Source organism: Caenorhabditis remanei, chromosome V (genome assembly GCF_010183535.1).
Source record: "Caenorhabditis remanei strain PX506 chromosome V, whole genome shotgun sequence".
In the NCBI taxonomy this organism is placed as follows: domain Eukaryota; kingdom Metazoa; phylum Nematoda; class Chromadorea; order Rhabditida; family Rhabditidae; genus Caenorhabditis; species Caenorhabditis remanei.
The window spans coordinates 300924-321298 of record NC_071332.1 but is presented as its reverse complement, the minus strand read 5'-3'; the positions used below and the strand labels follow the sequence as shown (position 1 = coordinate 321298).

At 41.6% G+C, this 20375-nt stretch overlaps 4 protein-coding genes across 4 annotated transcripts; 2 read left to right on the top strand and 2 right to left on the bottom strand.

Annotated features, from left to right (window-relative positions):
• Window positions 1-179: 179 nt before the first annotated feature.
• Window positions 180-2663, bottom strand: GCK72_016439 (uncharacterized protein; the record flags this gene model as incomplete). The annotated part of the gene is made up of 2 exons (XM_053731501.1): window positions 180-540; window positions 2587-2663. The coding sequence occupies 2 exons, from the start codon at window positions 2661-2663 to the stop codon at window positions 180-182; spliced, it is 438 nt and encodes a 145-aa protein (XP_053580414.1).
• GCK72_016438 (uncharacterized protein) lies at window positions 1092-3223 on the top strand (the record flags this gene model as incomplete). The annotated part of the gene is made up of 5 exons (XM_053731500.1): window positions 1092-1140; window positions 1185-1281; window positions 1653-1833; window positions 1877-1978; window positions 3092-3223. The coding sequence occupies 5 exons, from the start codon at window positions 1092-1094 to the stop codon at window positions 3221-3223; spliced, it is 561 nt and encodes a 186-aa protein (XP_053580413.1).
• A 1766-nt stretch (window positions 3224-4989) lies between these two features.
• Window positions 4990-5541, bottom strand: GCK72_016437 (uncharacterized protein; the record flags this gene model as incomplete). Its single annotated transcript, XM_053731499.1, has 2 exons — window positions 4990-5212; window positions 5258-5541. The coding sequence occupies 2 exons, from the start codon at window positions 5539-5541 to the stop codon at window positions 4990-4992; spliced, it is 507 nt and encodes a 168-aa protein (XP_053580412.1).
• Window positions 5542-5714: 173 nt separating this feature from the next.
• GCK72_016436 (uncharacterized protein) lies at window positions 5715-12085 on the top strand (the record flags this gene model as incomplete). Its single annotated transcript, XM_053731498.1, has 6 exons — window positions 5715-5732; window positions 6980-7132; window positions 7809-9397; window positions 10388-10581; window positions 10630-11035; window positions 11983-12085. 6 exons carry the CDS (start codon window positions 5715-5717, stop codon window positions 12083-12085), a joined length of 2463 nt encoding a protein of 820 aa, XP_053580411.1.
• Window positions 12086-20375: the final 8290 nt, after the last annotated feature.

The window sequence follows — 20375 nt, the reverse complement described above, 5'->3', positions numbered from 1 at the left end:
ATAGACAGTTTTCAAGGGAATCGGTTTTGGAATTGAATTTGGAGTGGAACTGATAAGAATTTGGAATTGTTGAAGGAACGTTGCACGGTTTAGACAATTTACAAACCATTGATCTAAGTTATGGAATGGAGCTCAGACAGAGACAACTTATCTTCAGAAACAGTTCTGATTCGTTACGGTCATGAAGCGAACAGTTTCGGTCCGAACCAGTTCTGAATCAAGCCGCTTCGATCTGACGAAACGTTTAACTCGGGCTGCTCCAAGTATTTCGATATAGTTCCAAGATGTATATGATTAAGCTTAGACGATCCCCGAATAGCAAAAGTTATGTTTTGAAACCGTTCTAGCTCCAAACTCTTCGCCCGGTTGCAATCCGACCATGGTTCGAAATCGTATCTACCTCGTGTGTCTGTGGGTTGAATCAGTTTGTGGACTCCCGCTGGCTCTAGGCGACCAGAGCTTTGAGCTGGAAAGTTGAGGCTTGCTCCAATCGGAGTTCTCACTCTAGTCACAGCTCCCACTTCTTCTGTGCTCCGGACTCTTAAAAGCGTCAAATTACTACCAATACCACCTATTTTGATTGGGTCTCTGACTCATACCAGATCCAATTCGGTGAACACTAAACTGATTCAGGTCATCACTCTTCTTTTCCAAATCACCAAAACACGGAACTACCTCATACGCAATAATGTGTACTCTGGTAGTACCAAAACAACAAATTAGGCAGTTGTTTTTCCTCCCATCATCAAACATCAGGTACCACTGAGTCTCCTCCTGCTGCTAACGACGATTCCACGTCATAATGACTTCAACGAATCAGAAAATCATTAAGAGAAAGTTTTCCGATGGTCACTCTATCATTACTGTAATTAAACAGTTATGTCTTGTGACCAGAACAGAAATTACTATGATTTCTTGCTATTTCGAACCGGGTTTTTCTGTCTTGATTCGGAATTTTTGAATTTTCATAGATAGTACTAACAGAAGTCAAGATCTATGGGTTCTGGACAGTTCTAGGGGATCCTGAATCCAAGATTTTGAACTTCAAATTTAAGAACCTGATGTACTGTGAAAGACTAGTCAGTCACAAAATGAGAAGATTCCTAATCTTCAAAGACGAGGATGATCTTAATGTAGACGGTAATCTATTAGAATTTTGGAGGATTCTGAACCCTAGATTCTAGTTTCCGAGTCCGAAATTCTGAATCCCGATCTTCAAAGACGAAGATCCAAATCGTTTTCCAAGAATCGAATCATTCTCGAAAAAACGGCTAAAGCAAGGTGTAACCTCTCCATCTCTCCCCTATCTCTCCTCTTATCGGTCCTATCGATAACTTCCAAAAACAGTAATTTGACCATCGTCTCCTCCTCCTCCGCGTTATCAGTCGATTATAGTGATGGGCCCAATGAGGAGACGAAAAAAGAGAAATTCAAATGACCTTTGGTTTGAATTTGATATCAACCACAACGACGAAGAGGTTGTCGAAATTGATGGTAGAGAGACGCAATCCACTTAGAAAATTTATGAAGGAGGGGAGAGAGAACATGTGAAGCGAACGGAATTTCTTGATGTCTCTCACCAAAATTGAATTTCAATGTGTAAACAGTCTAATTAAAGAAAAAAAAACTCAAAAATAATTTTTTTTTTGCAGTTTCACCCAAAATCTATCAGCCGTACTTGCGGATCCGTCACGTTCGCGGAATGACCTCTCCACATTTTTCACACGTCACTGGGGCGACACATTCGTCCCGTCTCAACCAGTGCCCCCATCGAAACGGTTGGCTAGAATGGCCGACTCGTCGTTTGACAGTTATTGTCAGGCTGCTGGAGAAGTGGGGAATTTAGTTAAAGAGAGAAAAATTAATATTCTTTCAGTCCTACCGAAGATATCAGGCGATCAAGCGAGCACTGCGGCTGAGTCATGCAGAGGGATCGAACGTGGGGAATGAGAGACAAGATGCGGAGGATTTACCGACGGTAGGTGCTACAGTAATCTGTAGTTACAGACATGACCTAAGTTATCCAAAGCGATTAGGATTACATTCATGGATAGGAAAGTTAAAATCTTGGATTTCTTTCCTAATCGAAGGATTACTGTAGATATGAACCTTCTGAAGTGAGAGTTATATAATTGGAAGGCTGAAATTTCAGTTTTCACGACTCTCAAATTTAGCAAAACCTAGATTTACAAAAATCACCTGATTTCAGATCCTAAGATTCTGAATGAAATTTCAGCATTTTGATGATATAGATCGCCAGAAAAAAAAAGAAAATCTATACAATTTATGGACAGGAAAGCTAAAACGTAAAGATTACTAATTTCAGATTTTGAGGGATTACTGTAGAAATAAACCTTGCGAAGTGAGGAGACTTATATAATTTGTATGGTGAAATTTCACTTTTCGCGATTCTTTTAGCAAAATCTAGATTTACAACAAAAATCACCTAATTTCAGATCCTAAGATTTTGAAATTTCATCATTTTCAGCAAAATTTCCAAGAAAAAAGTTTAAAATATGGAGTCTATTATCAATATTTCACTCAAATGTTGAAAAATTGAGTTTGACACTATAATTGCAATCTTACCTCATAAGTCTTCGCCTCCTCCTCTGCTCCTCTTGATACGCTTTCTCATCTTCATATATCGTTTGTCCAAGTGCCATAATCATGATTACTTCTCTTCTCGTTTCCTAGTTTCTCTCCAAATTCAACAGTTCAATAGTATGTGATTCGTAAGGTGTTCTGTTAAAGTTCCACCTCCTTCTCGCATAATTGAAAATTTCAGAGAATAGTTAAATTGGAATCGAAGCGAAGAATGTGTAGTAGTTAATTAGTTTCCTGTCTCACATTCAATAATTGGAATTAGAACAGGTTAACACAATTCAAAATTACTAAAGTGTGAGGGAGCCTCTGGGAAAAAGTCGCAGTTGTTTCTGGTGATACTCTTTCTTTTTGCTTTTTCGCTTTACGACGGAACAGCCGGGATAAAGAGAGAGAGAAAGGAGACTCAGAGATGACTCGAGAGGATCACTAAATCACCTAACGGATCGGCTCTGTTTCGTGTTTTCTTCTCCCTGAACATCAGGTGTAGGTACTGATTGACAAATTGACCGACATCTTGTTGGCACAAGTGGACACATCTGGGGTGGACAGCGGAAGCGAGGGATGGAGATCAGTAGATCACAAGGAGGAGCTGGAACTTCTGAAATATCAGAATCGCTGAAAAAGCTGGAAAATCCGGTTTATCGTCATGATTTGAGAAAACAACTGTTTTATTAAATCGATTTTCAGCCTGTAAATCACATGTTCATCTTCAATTTGATTGATGAAAAGCCAAATTTTTCGAAAATTAGTCGATAAATCTAAAATGTTCAGCCAAAAAGCGGTATCTTCAGCATTTTCAGTTCAAATTCATAGCTTTTGGTCTAAAAATACCAATTTTAGGCTCAAAATCATTATATCTGTTTTTATTTAAAAAAATATCATTTTTAAGCTAAAAATCGTCTTTTTCACCTCTCAAAGCTTACCCACCCAACTTCATAGTCTGATAATTCCAGACGTTCAGATCTGGATTCTCTTAGATCTGGAACAATGATCAATAGAGGAGGAATATATATGAAAGTGAATCTGAAACAGCGAGGAAGCTCATAATAAGCTGAAATTCTTCCTAGAAGCTTCAGAACTTCTTGAAATTCGGACCTCAGAAGTCTCAGAATCGGTGGAGTCATCTGATGAATCCATTAAATCCATAATGTCTGGAAGTGATTCTGAAACAGCAAGGATACTCAGAATAAGCTGAAATTCTTTCCAAATTTAGAAACTTTTGAACGGATTAATATTTTGCTTCGACTTTCCATTATTTTGTTGGAATCTGAAATAAATTTTCTTGAAATTCTCATCAAATATATAAAAATCTAGTGATATAGTTGACAGTTTTCTTCCAGAAGCTCTTTTTCCGAGATTTGACACTTTTTGGCAAAAATTCGATTTTTATCACTCCCGAAAATCATTCAACCCACTATAAACATATTTTGATCACTTGTATACATCCTACTACTCAATAACCGATTATCCAATCCATTCTTCCTCTTTTTTCAAAAATTACGAAATCTGAGACTAGACGTATTTTCTGTTCGGTCAGCTGTTCTTTTCCTCTATTATCAGCTAGTTTGTTTGATGTTTGCCATCTCTCCGTTCTTTTTTTCATCTGTGAGAGTGAGGGTGGATGATAGAAGATGGCAGCAGCTGTCTTCTCTTTCTTTGAAACGACTCAGTGGTGCTCATGGAACGGACCGCCAAGTGATCATGAGAGAGGGACGGGGAATGTGTACTTTTAGTCTCACATCCTGAAAATAAATGCAATTTGAAATGGTGTGCGAGAATCTCATTTTGGAAGCCTTACTAGGGAGTGTTCCAGAAGTAACTCGGCCTTTCAAACGGGCTCATCCTGTTCTTCTCAACACGCTGATTCTGAATTTTGCAGAACGCTTAACTGAAATATTGCATTTTACAAGAGACTCAAAATCAATTTTAGACCTGCTTTTTTCTAATTTTTTCTGTGCAATACGTGTAAATCAAGGTTGAAAAAGTACATTAGCAACGTTTTCCGATAAAAAGTTTCAATTTCATATTGGTCATATGGACAATTCAATTTAAAGTGTTGGATTCCTAGTTTAGTAGATTTGATATTATGGAAATTAAAGTACTAATCCTTGGGTTGGCCATAAAGTTGATGTTTTCGCACGAAATGTTGTAAGAAAGAGAATGTCAAGAATCGGTGACACCAGAGTGGAATCCAACCACCGTCTACAGATTAAGCCTCCGCAGCACTACTACTGTGCTACCGGTGCGCCCGAAATTCGTCTCTCTCTTTCTTTACAATTTTATTGGCTCGTGTATTTTCTGTACCACTGGAGTGCACTCATCATACCTCCTTACGCTATGGAATACTCATAATATTTATTGACAAACAAGCACTATAAGAAGTTCCTATTTATTTTCAGTATCCTTGTTTTCAACTTTCTCTGTGCTCGACGGCTTTGGCACCATCTTTGAAGCTTCTTTCTGTGGTTCATCTGACTCTTCCTTCTTTTTCTCTTCGTTTACGTCCTTGAACAAAACAAGAAACTTATGCTTCATTGTTGCCCAACTTTTCCTCCGAATACTTTCTGGGCTAGCATTTTCTGGGACAGCGCGAATGACCACAGTGTATCTTAAGTTTTTAAAATTGTAATGCTTTTAAGAACATTGCAATTACCTTTGTCCAAAAATCTTGTGACATTTTACCAGCTCTTCCTTTGTGGCTCCTTTGAAGATTGCTCGAATAACACATCTCTCCCCAGCTTTTATTTTAGCTTCTCCTGGACGTGTGTTTAAAATACCAGGATTGGTGTTTTTGAATTTGATCATCACACAAGATGTAGAATTGTTGGTGATCTCCACATTGCACTGTTGCCTCTTCGGGACAAGGTAGAAAGTCAACGATTCGGATGGATTGAATTGCACTTTTGACAAATCTGGCTCTGCTGGGTTCTTGCTCATTTTGAAATATTTTTGGATGGATGCTTAGTTGACAAATAAATAGTCTTGTTTTTTTATCATATTGGGGCAGGCCAAGTATTTTTTTCAAAGTTCGCGCATAATTTAATCTGACGTGACAAATTAATTCAAAAATAAATCGAAAGTAATGGCTGTGAAAACTTTACAGGATAGTCATGAAATCAAGAGATACCGTATTTCCCGAGTAATGGGGCATTTGGGTTTCTTTCTATTTTTCCTTTTTTTTCCGTGTTCCGTTACATAAACGTGGGATTAATAAACGAACACACGAAAATATAATCAATTTTTCATTTCTGTTTATTTCGTATTGTAAGACGTGCCGTCTGTGGTCTCACGAAGCCTGCGCGAACGAATTAAATATGAAGTGTTCGATCTGCGCAGGAACTTATGAAGAAACTGAATACTTGAACTGATATGACTCTTAGATGTTTTACAATTATGACGGATATTTCTAATAAAATCTTTTCTATTTTACCGTGTCTGAAAATTTGATTTTATTTCCTTATTAACTCTGAATATTTTTTCTGTCAGCAAAAAAATTGATGTTCACTATTACTGGGGAAAGGCGTACACATAGGATGAAATTTTGGGAGGGGGTGCCCATAAAATTTTTTTTTCGGGGATTTAGAATCAGTGTGCTGAAAGATGAACAAAATTTACATAACCTGTGTGATTCTTGTGAGGGACCACTTTTCACCACTCTCTTAGGCTTAGGTTTCTTAGAAACCCGGGAAAGGAATTGACAAAAACGGTTATTAGTATGTTTGTCAATTTTTTCTCTGAATTTCTATGAAAACCCATTACTCGGGAAATAAAATAGCGCTGAAATCAAGAATTTTTTTTATGTTTGAGAAATATAAAAATTGACTTAGAGAAAAGCGCAAAGATAAGTCGCAAACGCAACTTTCAGACCTCCCGTCATTCTTTCTGTTTTGAAAAACTTATTCTGTCAAAACAAGTTATCAATCTCCATACATGTTAATTGTCTTACTCACGTTGAGTCCCAGGCTACCTATGCAAACGCGCTCTAAAAAAGACATGGTCCGCAATACGTGGCGGTGAACATTAGAATCTATTTTCCTACAGAAAATTTTAGGATACGTGAAAATATTTCATTTCCACGTAGTTTCTCGTTAGAGCGTGTTCGCATAGGTAGCCTGGGACTCAACGTGCTTACTATGTTGTTATCAGGAAATCTCATCATCTCTGAGATGAAAATATTGTAGATTGCAAAAGAGCATATCAGTGTTGGCGATTGTGAGATCATAATTAGAATTCATAACGTCATGCCCCACGATTGAATACTAGCCCCCGTCCTCTGATAAACAAGGATGACCGAGAAATAACGAATCTGAATTATAGTCCCTTATTCAAAGTTAAAACTAGTCACATCCTGAAAATATTGGAAATAAAATTGCAGATCTTCATCGATCCACGCTTCACACTTGGCGATAGCTCGACGTTCTCTGCAGTATTCACAGTTCCAGCCAATGAGAATCATGACGCTTTGAAGCAGACGTTATCAGGGAAGAATGTGATACCGGCGACACCGTTGGAGATTGCGATTAATAAGGTATAAATTGTTGGATTACCTGAATTTGAAAAAGTAAATGTTTTATATTGATTATATCACCAATTTTTTCAAAAATTAAAAAATTGAAGTAGCGGCGGTTTTTGGACTGAAATTCGCTGAAATCAGCTATAAATCGGGGTAAAACTTGTCCAAAATCAATAAAAATATTCAGAAATTTATCATTTTCTAGCTATCCTAACTATTTTTCCGGATTTATCCATTTTTTGAGCAATTCCTCGAAATCTCGAAAAATCCGGAAAAAATAGTGTAAGATCGCACTTTTACTGAATTTCAGAAGCTTTTTTTTAATTGATTTCGGACAAATTTTACCGAAATTGGTCACAATTTTTCAAATTTTGGCTGATTTACATCTGATTCCAGCGAATTTCAGTCCGAAAACAGCCATTGCTTCAAATTTTTTGAGTTTCGAATTTTTGAAAAAATTGAGAAGTAATAAGTTAATGTGTATTTTCAACATGTGTATTTTCAACTGCTGAAATCGTGAAAAATGGGTTTAAAACCATTTTCTAAATGTTATTTAAAGACTCTCAGCAACTGAAGATGTATTTTTGCAATTTTTAAGGTAGAAATAGCGGAATAACAAAATTGAAAAAAAAATTGTTTCACGATTTTAACCCCTCTCACTCTTCCAAAAACTCCTCAATTCTGTTTCCAGAAACCTGGTGAATTCCGTGACTACGAATCGCTCCAGAATCGTCTCGAAATGATGCACGACGTTGTCGACGGTCGACTCGCTGGAAAACTAGTCGCCAAAACCGATGACTTCTGGCAAGTGGTCAGATCGTACAGCGGTCTCCAGGAACAACTAGCGAACGCGTTGCAATGTGTGATGGTAGTGAGGCGAAACTTGAAGCATGTCGACGAACTGGTGTGTGATCAATCGAAGAGAATTGTGGAGGTTCATGAAAAGTACGAGGAGAAGAAGAATCTATTGGCAAAGTTACATGATATTTCGTGTCTTCGAGAAGCGCAATCGACAGTTCAAATGATGTTATCTCAAGGGGACTATCCGAAAGCTATCGAATGTATTGAGACGAGTTTAGATGTGTTATCTAAGGAGCTCAACGGTGTCACATGCTTCAGACATCTTGCTTCGCAGCTCCGCGAGCTCTACAGTGTGATCGGGAGGATGATGAATGAGGATTTTGCATCTCTTATTCAAAAAGAGCTCGGCGTGAAACCAGAAGCGGGCACTCTGATACAAGCTGAAGGGGAGCTCTCCGCAGTGCTCCTTGGACTGATGAGAATGCGGAAGTACTCGTTCATCGGTGTACTTCGTGAGGAGATTGTGGAAGGGGTGAAGAGTGTGATGCGACACGTCATCAAAAACCAGATACTGAATAGTGGAGTGGATTTGAGTGATTTTGATCCGAGTCTGACGCAACTCGGCGAGCCGGTGAGGCGGATGAAACATTCGGACTTTTTGAAAACTGTCAGAGCTGTGATGGATGAGGAGTTCTACTTTTGTAAACGACTGGAAGCTCTTCAAGATATTCTGATGGAAGTTGCGGAGCGAGCGCATCCTTCAAATCGACACGGATCATCCCAGGATATCATTATAGAGAGGCTGGAAGAGGCGAAGATTGATGAATCGGATTCTGAGGATGAAACCTCAGAAGGATCGATTGGGAAGTCTACGGGGTCTGGAGGATTCGTTAGTGGCTCCGCGGTGAGCTCCAATGCGACAGCTACCACTTTGCTATCGATTGAAGTGCGTTCCGACGCTTTCTTGAAACGAGTTCTCCCACTGATAGCAGAATTTGGACATCAATGTGCTCAGCAGAGAATTTCACGTCTTCTGATGGCGAGAGCTAAGAATTCAGCTGTCACCGAAGCGACCACGCCCACTCAACTCTCTGAATGTATAGCACTTGTGAAGGAGTATCAATCACAATGTGAAGAGGAAGGATGGTATTCGACGCAGAGCCAAAAGGTTGGAGGATTGGGAAGAGCTGTGAATAAGCTCTCGATGGATTACATTGAGAAATTCCATGCGGCCAGAAAGATTCGAATAGGGAATATGCTTGACACAGAGTTGTGGAAAGTGACGGATGTATCGATTGTCGATCAGAATATGGTGGATTTGGCGATTGAGACGGGCAGATTGAGGAGTAGGAAGGGGAATGATGATAGTGGGAAGAAGACGTTCAAAAGGACTGGAAGTAGTGCGACGATTGATTCAGGCACTTCGGTGTCGAATCAAACTGGAATTATTGTCGATGAGGAGAGCTTTGTAGTCGTAGGGTGAGTTTTGAATTGCGTCAACGGAGAGCCAGTCATCTGATTTTAGAGAAAATCGCGTCAAAGGCGCGCCAGAATATAGAGTTTTACGATAACTGATTGAAAGCGCGTCTCACAATGTGTCAGGCGCCAGATCTCACTTTTTATGAATTTTGTCGAAAAAAAGCGTCTCAGGTACCCCATACGGTCGTCGCTTTGGAAAATAGATGAAAACGCGCCGACGGTGCGTCAGATTTGATTGATTTCAAATGGTTCCGGGTGGTTTAAGACATACATCTTTTGGAAGCTGAAACAGTAGCGATTATTTATTAAATACCGATTTTTGACCAGTTTTCAACGAAAATTTGAATTTTTGCATTTTGTTTTCTGAGTTTTCGGATATTTAAGAACTTTTACTCAAAAATTCAAAGAATTGTGTTGAAAAATGAGTACATAATGGATCCATTCCAAAAATTTCTAATTCCTCCCGATCTGCTGATTGTCGAATTCCGAAAATTCTCAATTCTGTGGAGAATTCTGTGAATTCTAGATTTCAATGACGAATTCTGTTTTCAGGATTACAAATTTGCAGTCTTGAACATTTATTTTAAATCCCGGATTTCAGATTTCCAAAATTCACAGGTGGTGTTAAAGGCGCATGGAAATTGTTCAGATGGGTCCCGTAGGTGGAATCGATGAATTATTTTTAATTTTTGTGTTCGCGAACCGATAATACCAAATCTCGGAATTATAAATGTTTCTTTAGTCAAAACGAAGCTGCATTATTTTCCCAAAAATATGCCCAATTTAGTTTGAAAAAGCTGAAAAAAATGAAATCGGATGAAAATCTCATAAAACGCTCCAAAGACACTATTGAAATTGCAAAAGGGTCAATTCTAGCCGATGTTTCAGCGAAATAATCAGTTTTCCACTGAAAAATGGAGAAAAAATCATGGAAAAAAACGGCCGAAAAACAACAAAAAAATGTAAAGTTGACTAAACTCTTTGTTCCAGATCCTCGATCACAATGATTCAAATTCTCGCCGACTACTGTGAAGCCATCTTCGAGATGCCATCATTCGCCCAAGACTGGAATTCGCGGGTCGTCGAATTGCTCAAAACTTTCAATAGTCGTTGTTGTCAGCTGATTCTGGGTGCGGGCGCCCTGCAATTGGTCGGATTGAAAACGATTTCTGTTAGGAATTTAGGTTAATTTAGATTATCAGACATTTCTTTTTAAAATTTGATTTATTCAGCTCTCGCTGGTCGCTCCCTTGAACTCGTGTGCCGTTTCATCCCGATGGTTCACGATGAAATGGATCGAGTGCTTCCGGAAGATCGAAAAAGTTTGCTTCGATATTTCAAAGGTGTCGAAAGTGAATATCGAGATCATGTCAATGAAATCTCTGCGAAATTAATCAGTGTCATCGCCCACTACACGACGAATTGTCTCGGAATGTGGGATGTGAAAGGGAACATCCCATCACCGGAATTCCAGCAAATCTGTCGTCATATGCTGAAATTTCACAACGGATTGACGGGTATTATGCCGAGAGATCAGATTGAGGCGTTGTTTCGACAGGTTCACGAGAATTTTAAAGCCAACTTGAGGGAACACGTCACTGGAATGGGTATCACGCCGCATGACACGCTGAAATACGGGTAATTCATGTGAAAATGTGCTCTGTTGAGAATCAGTCGTGTACTCCTCGTGGACAAGATATACCCGCGTTTTGAAAATCTTTTTTCGGTTTTCATAGTTTTTGATAGGCTTTCCATCCGGACGGGCGTTTCTGCGGGCGGCCCTCGCCCGCCCGGGCGGCGACCCGCCCGTGCCCGCCCTAGCCCGCCCTAGGGAAGACTGGCGTGACAAAATGTTTCTCCTTAATTTATTTGTTTCATATTATCTAATCTAATTTTGTCAAAAAACCAATCACACTTTCTACTCAATAAAAAAAAAGAAGAAAAAAAAGTTTTGCAGCAAAAAAGTTCGAACTCGGAAGTATCAAATTCAAAAACAAAGCTGTTAACCATTAGGCCAAACCTTCGCTTGATGATGGCGAGGGGGAAGAGCGTGAAGAAAGGAGGGTGTCACGCAAAGAATGGTGGGGCGGCAGGGCCGTCTTAGGGCGGGTCGGGCGGGCATTTTGCCGCCCGGATGGAAAGCCTAGTTTTTGACAATTTTCGGGCTGCTTTTACCAACTTACAAGAAAATTATGGTGAAAACTACAATTTTCGAAATTCCGCTCTCCCACGTGGAATCGTCGTGTACTTCACGCGGAGTAGCTATATCTGTTGTTTTTTTGAAAATCTAGTTTTTTACGACTTTTCGGTCTGATTCTATCAATTTACAAGAAAAATTATCTGAAAAACATCTGAAAATCAAAGTTTTCGAAATTCCGCTCTTCCACGTGGCATTGTCGTGTACTTCACGTGGACAAGTTATGATTTCAAATGTTTCAGCTCTCTTTCGCAAATATACTAATTTTTCAACAAAAAAAAACTGAAGTCTTCATCTTGTCCTCGTGAACTACACGTCTCGCCTTTTTCTCAATAGAGCACATTTACAGTAACAATAATAAAATCTGAACTCTGATTTTCATTTTCAGATATGTGACTCAAGACTACATGTATTACCAACAAAACGTGAAAAACATGGAGAGTTGCCGAAATATGGAACTCGAATCACTCAACGATATAATGTTCGATTAGGATGTGTTTTTTTGTATATTTTACTCCCCTTTTCTTCCCAAAATTTGAATTCTATGTGCTCTATAATATTGTGATGCTAATTGTCTAATTACGGTGATATGTTTTCTAATTATCATTTTCTCCACGCTTCCTCTTCCTTTCAACTGGTCATTCCCTTTGCTAACTGTGCTTCCTGGGCGAGCTTGTGGCCGCCCCTTCTAGAGATAGAAGGCCGTCGGTTATTAGCCGACTAGGGAGGCTACACGTCTCGGTGGTTTCCTGCTTATTTAGGTGGTTCAGAGGTACGCAGGACCCAATGTACAGTTACGCGGTTTAGTCTACAATCAGTTTATTCAAGGATAAAAGCTTGACACGAGGTCGGCATTAAAAACCTTTAACTGATCGTGCCTTTACATCAAAGCAACAGAGAAAATGGGGGGAAACGAGGTAAACTGCATAGAAAGCTTCTGCGGTGGAATTCTCTATAGAGAATTCTCGCGGTTGCTTTCTAAGAGCTCTCAGCGAGTTATTACCAGCGCCTCCTAGAAGGATTCGCGGTAAAAACACACTTTCTCTCGTGGTTAAGAACAACAACTATAAAAAAGGGAAAAACTCTCTTTTTTAAAAGGGAAATTAATTATAGGCCAGCGTGGGTGTCGGTCAGCTACTGTAGCAGTCGTTTGCTGTGTGTCGCGGCGGGAGTTCCTCATGGTGGAAAAGACGTGCGCCTTTGAACTGTAGTGGAGACGCAGACATCGTTGTTGGCGGCGATTTGAATTGTAAAAGGAATTACTTCCTATTACAATGAAAGAGAAAACAGGGAAAAAAGAAGATAATTAACAGAAAGTAAAATACATAAAAGTAATTGAATAAATTATAGTAATTTATACAATCAATTAATGCATTTTAGTTTGGAGTGTGACAGAGGCCTGATCGGGGACCTGGCAACTGTCAACACTCCGGGGGGTCTGAGGCTCGGCGGCTTGAGTTATGAGAACATAACGTGCAAGCTTGGCTTTCGGTTTACGAGGTTGATAAGGCCGGACACGGTGAGTGGGCAAGCGGATTTTTGCCCAGTCGTCAATAGTACGAGGTCTCCTCAACTTGACGTTTGGAGAGTACTCGGAACCTGATGACTTCTGGTCATCCTTGGACTTGGATGCGCCTGAACGACAAGCTCCAAGAGTCGGATTGAACTGTTTAGTATCTTTCGCGGTTGTGCCAGATCGACCAGCAACCACGTCCGAAACTGTGTCGTATGATTCGATCGTTGGAACGAAACAATATGACTTTAGTCCAACTCTACTCCTGTGTGAGCTCGACTGACGGATTCCCAGATTCGGAGCGGACTCATCAGATTCTTTCGTGGATGCGTCTGAACGACCAGCATCCAGATTCGGGACAGCGCGGTTGAAACCTTTTCCAGGTGTGTCTGATCGACAAACATCTGGAACCGGAGTCAAACACTCTATTCCTCCTCTGGCTGCGCCTGAACGACTAGCAGCCACGTCCGAAACAGTGTCAAATGATTCGATCGTCGGAACGAAACAATATGACTTTAGTCCAACTCTTCTTCCGGGTGGATCCGAAGAGGCGGCATACTTATCCGAGGTCTGTCCTGAATTGTCCGTGGTAATGAACTTCCTGCCCTTGGGTGCGCCAGATCGACAAGCATCCATGCTCGTGAGCTTACGCAGAACTCCTTCTTCAGATGTGCCTGAACGACAAGCATCTGGAGCCGGAGACGCGGTAAGATCTCTAACAAGGGATGCGCCTGAACGACCAGCATCCAAGTACTGGTACTTCAAAACGTGAGTCCTTCCATTATCTAACTTCTCTCTGACGCGGTGAACTTTCTGGATTACTTCTTTTCGATCACTGATTCCTGTCTGAAACTGGTTCTCCGAAAGTAGAGAGCGTTTTCCGTTATAGTACTGTGGATGAAAGCCGCGATAATCCTTTGACAGCTCGACTTGTTCAAGAACAAGATTGTTATCACGGGGATAGACAGCGAGTGAGTCAAAGTAATCAAAGCTTCTTTCGTGAGACATTACTTCCGGATGGGTGCAAATTTTGAATTCTTTCAATATGCACTCAAACACTCTGTTACCAACCAAGACCCGTTGAAATTCCGTGGTGACGCGGTGTTCTTCCATTAGGCTACACTTCATCATATCCTTCTCCTGAGTTTTCCGTGGTTCCATATATCGGATTGTTGAACTACCGTCACTAGCATCCAGCAGAAATATTTCTTCTGTACACTTCAACATCCGCGGTTTTTCTCCTTTAGTTTGACGATTCACAGTTCCATGTCGAGGATTTCCGAGACCAATGGTGTTGCAATTTCCTTGTTGACTGACGAAATTTCTGCCACGAATTCCGTGATGATTTTTTGATATCAAGCTGAGGTCAAGGTTGGCGATTTGTCGTGATCTTCTGACAGCAATTGAGCCATCGTTGTTATCGGTGGATCCGGATTGAACTTGGGGACTGGAAGGTGCGCGGTCGATGTTGCCAGGATTGGGATCAACCAAAGAGATGGAATTCGCGGGATGGAAACGTGAAGTTGCGGTAGGTACAATCAGAGGATTGAACTGGATAACTCGAGGAGCCGGAAAGATGATTGAGCCAAATGGAGTGAATTCCACGTATCTTCCTGATGGAAGCAGTGCTCTAATCGAATTTCCCAAGATGCGAGCAAGCATATCGTTCCCGATGATCATTTCCAAGGCGCGGCCGTTGGAGGCGCGGTCTTTAGTAATGACTTTAGGATCGATATACCGTTCCCGCAAGAAGTCATTATCTGTAGCTCCAAATCGAGGACGGAAAAACTTTGTCTCGGGAAAACGAGAGCGTCCTGATACGAACAATTCAACAGGATTGCCAGTTGTTGCGAAAGATAATCGATACATACTCATTCTCTCCGTGGTGGTCGTGCTTACACCCTTAATTACCGCTGTTCTATAGCCAATCGGAGATAGACCAAGACGTTTCGCGCAGTTTTGAGACAAAAATGAGCACGAAGCGCCGGTATCCACCAGGGCGAGAACCACTTTTCCCTTCGCAGTACGAAGAGCCAAGAACGGTAAATGAGATAAATCTCCCTCTTCTTTGACTCCGGATGCTTCATAGCATTCGTTGACAAGAGTTTGAGGAAGTAGCTTTGACCGAGCACGGTGAGAAAGAGGATCGTCTAATACCTTGAAAGGTCCCGAGGGACCAACGTTTGAACATTTATTGCGAGCCCCCGGAGGGGCCACGAAAAAACGTGGTTGGATTAGGATTTAAGTCAACTTTTTTCATACATTTACTAACCCGTTTCGAAACATTTTTCACACTTCCGAACGGGATCAGAGATGTTTCCGGCTTCAAATGAGCCTCCGAAACACGATTCTGATTCTTCGAACGCGGATATTCTGATTCTAGGCGTGCTTTCGAGGAATGAGCAAGTTGACGACCCAATCTATTCGACGGTGTGGGCGGCGCGGTAACGATTCGTCCGTGGTTTGAAAACTCTTGGCGCTTCGTTTCCGCTCCAGCTACCGAAGAAACAAGAGGCTTTTGGTTTTTAGCGCCACTCGAATTTTTCTTTCCTTTACCTGTAGTCTTCCGGTTGGAATGTTCAGGCATTTCAGTCGCATCAGTATTGAAACCGGCGCCACGGGAAAAACTCTTCGAGTTTCGCTTTTTACCAGATTTACGCGGTGGAGGAATAGTCGAACCTTCGATCATAATCATAACTGATTCTTCATGAATTTTCGAGCTATCCTCTTGTACCCACGGACAGAACCTTTCATAGAACCTGTTTTCTTTGAGAAACTCAGAAAACGTTCCGATGACTTGTTCTGTTGTTGGTGTTTGTCCATTTGCGTTCAGCGGTCGTAGACGTTTGAAGGCTTCCCGCGGTAACTTTCTGGAGAGTTCTCGGACAAACGATGTCGAAGAAACATCTTCTTTGAGCTCTTCCAACTGCAGTATTAGCGATTTGCAATCCTGCAGCTCGAGAGTCGCACGTTTGTAGTCCGTCTCGTGGAAAGTCAAGTTTTCAAAGCGAGCGCGGATTTCATTTACTACCGAATAGTTGTCCTCCTCAAACTCGTCTCGGAGAGCTTTAAAAGTAGCTTCCAAGGCGGCTCGTGGGTCAATCAGATCGACAATAAACCGCTTCGCTCTGCCAACAAGTTTGGTCTCCACGAGTGAGAGCTTCAAGAGATCGTCCAGCCGGGGATTTGTCATGACCAGTCTATCGAAGCAACGAGCAAATTTTCCGTACTTGATCGGATCAGCATTGAACTGGGGAAGCACTGTCACCAAATCGTGGTACGATAGGTAACGGTAATCCTTCTCCGAATCAACTACGGATTGGGTTTGCTCAGTTGACTCGCTGCTTGGATTTCCAGAACATTTGATTTTATCACCGATAGTGGCGCCTGGCTTCAATGAAACCTTCGCCACATTCTTTGATATCTCAAGATAGTTCAATGGACATTCCTGAGTCTTGTGGGATTCGGACGTACATAAAAAGCAGAGGTCGTTTTTCGCACAATACCTGGAACGCAAGGGACTTTCGCAAGCATAGTCATCATGTCCTCCGGAACAGATCGGGCATGAAATCCGCGCTTCCGAGGGAATCGCAGGATTTCTTACAGCTGATGCTGGTACGTTGGAGAGAACTGCACCACTGAGCCGGTCGCCAAATGTCTGATGAACAGTTGACGCGACATCAGGACGCGGTTCAAATATCTGTGGGAAAGACAAAGCACGTCCACTTCCGTTTGTTATAGCGGACGGACCCGCATTGAAAGATTGAGCTTCTGCATCACGAAAAACATCCTTTGTCGAATTGACCGACATGGAACGACGTGGTGACTTTGAGTTGTTTTCATCTCCGCGGTAGCTCATTTCCGTGGAGACAGACGAATGCCGCGAACGGCTGGTGACAGAAGACATTGTTAGCAAGCTCGATATCTGAAAAAATGTCATGATTAAATGTGATTAAACCTGGGGACCCGGGGAAAATTTGAGCGTAGCTATGAGGTTTGAGCCGAAGCCCTTTGAGACTAAAACTTCTCCCGGAACGAGATTGATCTTGAATTCCTTCCACGACTTGTACAAAATCGCGGTCGAAACACAAGCGCAAAGACTGATTGATCTTGATTCCACTTGTTCTCCACGGAATGATTCCTCCAGCTTGATGACGGCGTTGTTTATCGAGAAAACGCTTCCGAAGTCGTCGCAAAAGTTACCACACACTTCCTTCTCGGTTCTTGATCAGGGAAACGATGGGAGTAGAGCCAGGGATAACGAACCAGAAAATGTCTGAAAAATGTCCTAATTCTCCGAAATTTCGGACACCAGAGCCTCGTAACTCTGAGCCACTCAGCTGTGAGAGCTGACGTGTTTTCGAAATATTCAGGTACCAACTGAAAATCCCGAGGTTTTTTGTTCTCTCCATAAGTTTCCGTATCCACAACTACTATCTACAAGAACCCAGAATCGGTAATTCGAGACAGTATTTGAGTACACAGAAACATTCAACTTTCGCGGTCACCGTTGGATTGGTTACCATTTGGCTCCGCTTTTGTCAGAAAGCTGTACTTCGAGAGGTCGCACTCAACGAATACCCGTTGGACTGGTTACCATTTGGGCTCGTGGGAATAGAGCACTACGGATTGCTGTACTTTTCCTCCCGATCTGCTGATGATCGATTCATAGGAACTTTCAGCGCCCACCGGTCGGGCACTATAACTTGCATGGATTGATGAACATTACACGACTCCACACTAAGTGAAATCGAGCTCACTAATGCTCACAATCGATCGAGGTCGCAATAGATTTGAAAACGTTCCGTACCCTCTTTACGAAAAAGACTGCTAAGCTAAGCTGCTCAGCTGGTACACATTCTCACCTCAATCAGACGATTTCTTCAACACAAGAAAACGCCCTTTTCAGCTACACAAACACTCTTTCGCAACGAAATCGAAGTCGCTGCTCAGAATGTACTAGAGACGTGGTGTGAATCACAGGTCGAATACGAGGTATACGATGAAGTATGATTCAACACCAATACCTTCTCAAGAGCCTCGCGCTCATAGAAAAGATATTTCCTACACTTATTTTCTCGGAAAATCGTGGTACAATATCCCAGATTACGGAGCTAACAAGGTTCGGAAGTACTCGTTTATAACGAGATGAACACGTGGGAAATTCAGATAAGGTGACAAAGATGATAAGCAAGAGAGAAATGTTTAAGAGATACATGACTTGCGACGTTCCGATGCACTGCGAGGTATATCTCACACCATACGGGACCATGAACTACATTACCCTGTTAATCAGGTTCAGGATCTTTAGAGAGAACTCATTAGATCCGAAGCGTCTGACACAAAGAATTATGTAGTAACATCAGCACTAAATGTGCACATCAAGTCATTCTCCGACATTCCATTGCTCAACTCTTTGCCACGTTCCCGAAGCATCCTCGCGGGTCGATTGGAACTTCTATATACTCATAGTATGCGCTATTTTGTATTGTTTGCTTTTGTTTCACTGTTCTGGGTACTCGGAAAAATTTTCTTTCCTCTCGATCGAGAAGGAATCGAATCAGAATCTCGGTCTCACACTCATCAGATAAATGCGAACATTTATCGAAAAAAGAGCGAGGGCACGAGAAAAAGACTCGACGAAACGCATCCCAATGAATCAAAAAGCTGGCAACACTGAAAAATAGCAGCACGACAATGAGAAAGAGAAGTAAAAATGCCAAGATTAGTGCGACCGAAATCGCTCTAACTTTAGACTTTCTAGAGACTTCAAGATCATGACGGATCTTGCGATGAACAATAAAGAAACAATTGCACCGCGTAGTTTATGCTCTTTCTCTAAACGGAGATGCAGTAAACGAGTCGGAATTCCAGCTTCGCGGTAAATTCACGATGACTAATGCCATCTTCACAATTTCTCTCGAAATTCTCGCCACTAATGTGTATAAAATAACACAAAAGCCACGCGACGTGACGGAATAACAAGTAGAAATCGCGGTGAGAAAAACTGCGCTGATAGAAACGAATTTCTACGGAGTATCATCTCCCAAGAATTCACAAAATAAGGCGACCACGAGCTTCTGAACGTCTCGTAAGACGAGACTTCTCATAGACCCGCTATCTCCTCAACTCAAATGCTCTATTTCGTTATTAGATACTCAGAGTTCTACGTTTGTCTCAGATTATAAATTTCGTATGGAAAGTTTCGCGGTATCAAATGATAACACTGAAGTAATGTAAGACTTCGTCGGGTTTCGGCCATTCCAGTTACTGTATTGGCCCTTTGGAGCAACGGGATTCTAAAGAATGCCATTGCTCCGAGGGGCCAGAGGATGCGAGTGCATCCCCCACCCGAAAATCCTCCTTCACGAGTGAAGAAGAATCTTTCGAGCGAAGCTACTGAAATACCAAACCTCTCGGAACTCGAACCGTCTACTCCAATGCTAGAATCCTCCCTTCACGCAGTTACCTACGCTCCGGGGGGCCAGAGGATGCCTGAAAGGCGTCCTCCTCACACGATACTCTGAAACCTGTATTCAAAAAGAATAGATAAGAAGAAATACAAAAAAATTACAATCTGAAACAACGTAGCCGACTACTCCGATTAATTCGGGAATTAATCGCCAAAGGTAAGACAGCAGTAGCCATACCTCCAGGGATATTACCGGAATGTCGGAATAACCGGATAGACTCTTCCAGCTCGCGGTATAACCGCTACTGAAAATGTCCTGTCGCCCGAACGCTAGAGAAAAACTCTCCAGCTCTCGAACTGAGTCTTCTGCTCCGAAAGGTGCAACTCCAGATGGACTGCTCCCACTCGATGCTTCGTTTCTCACTTTCTCCGAGAAATACGCGATTATTTCTAATCGCGGTATCAAATACTATTTCGAAAAATCGATTAAATATTAGAATACCGGAGAAATTACCAAAATCACGAAATTTAGAGGAACTAACACCAAATGTGCTCGCGGTAAAAACTCCTCGTTCCTCCTCCTATCACGTTATGCAACGGTAAAGGAGATTGAACGATTAGCTCAGAACGCAAGGAATTTCGTAGCAAAAGACAGTGCAAAATTACAACGTGTTTTTGCGAACGCGGTGAGTTTTTGAGTTCAAGAGCTCGAAATGATCAGACAACCCCAAAAACTTCGAATTCCCAGAAACGTGTTTTCCGACTGCTCGATCGCCGAAGAATTCTAATCGCAGTGTGACTGACAAATTGCAGACTGCTTTCGAAATCAGGGCATCAGCCGGAAATCAACCTGTTC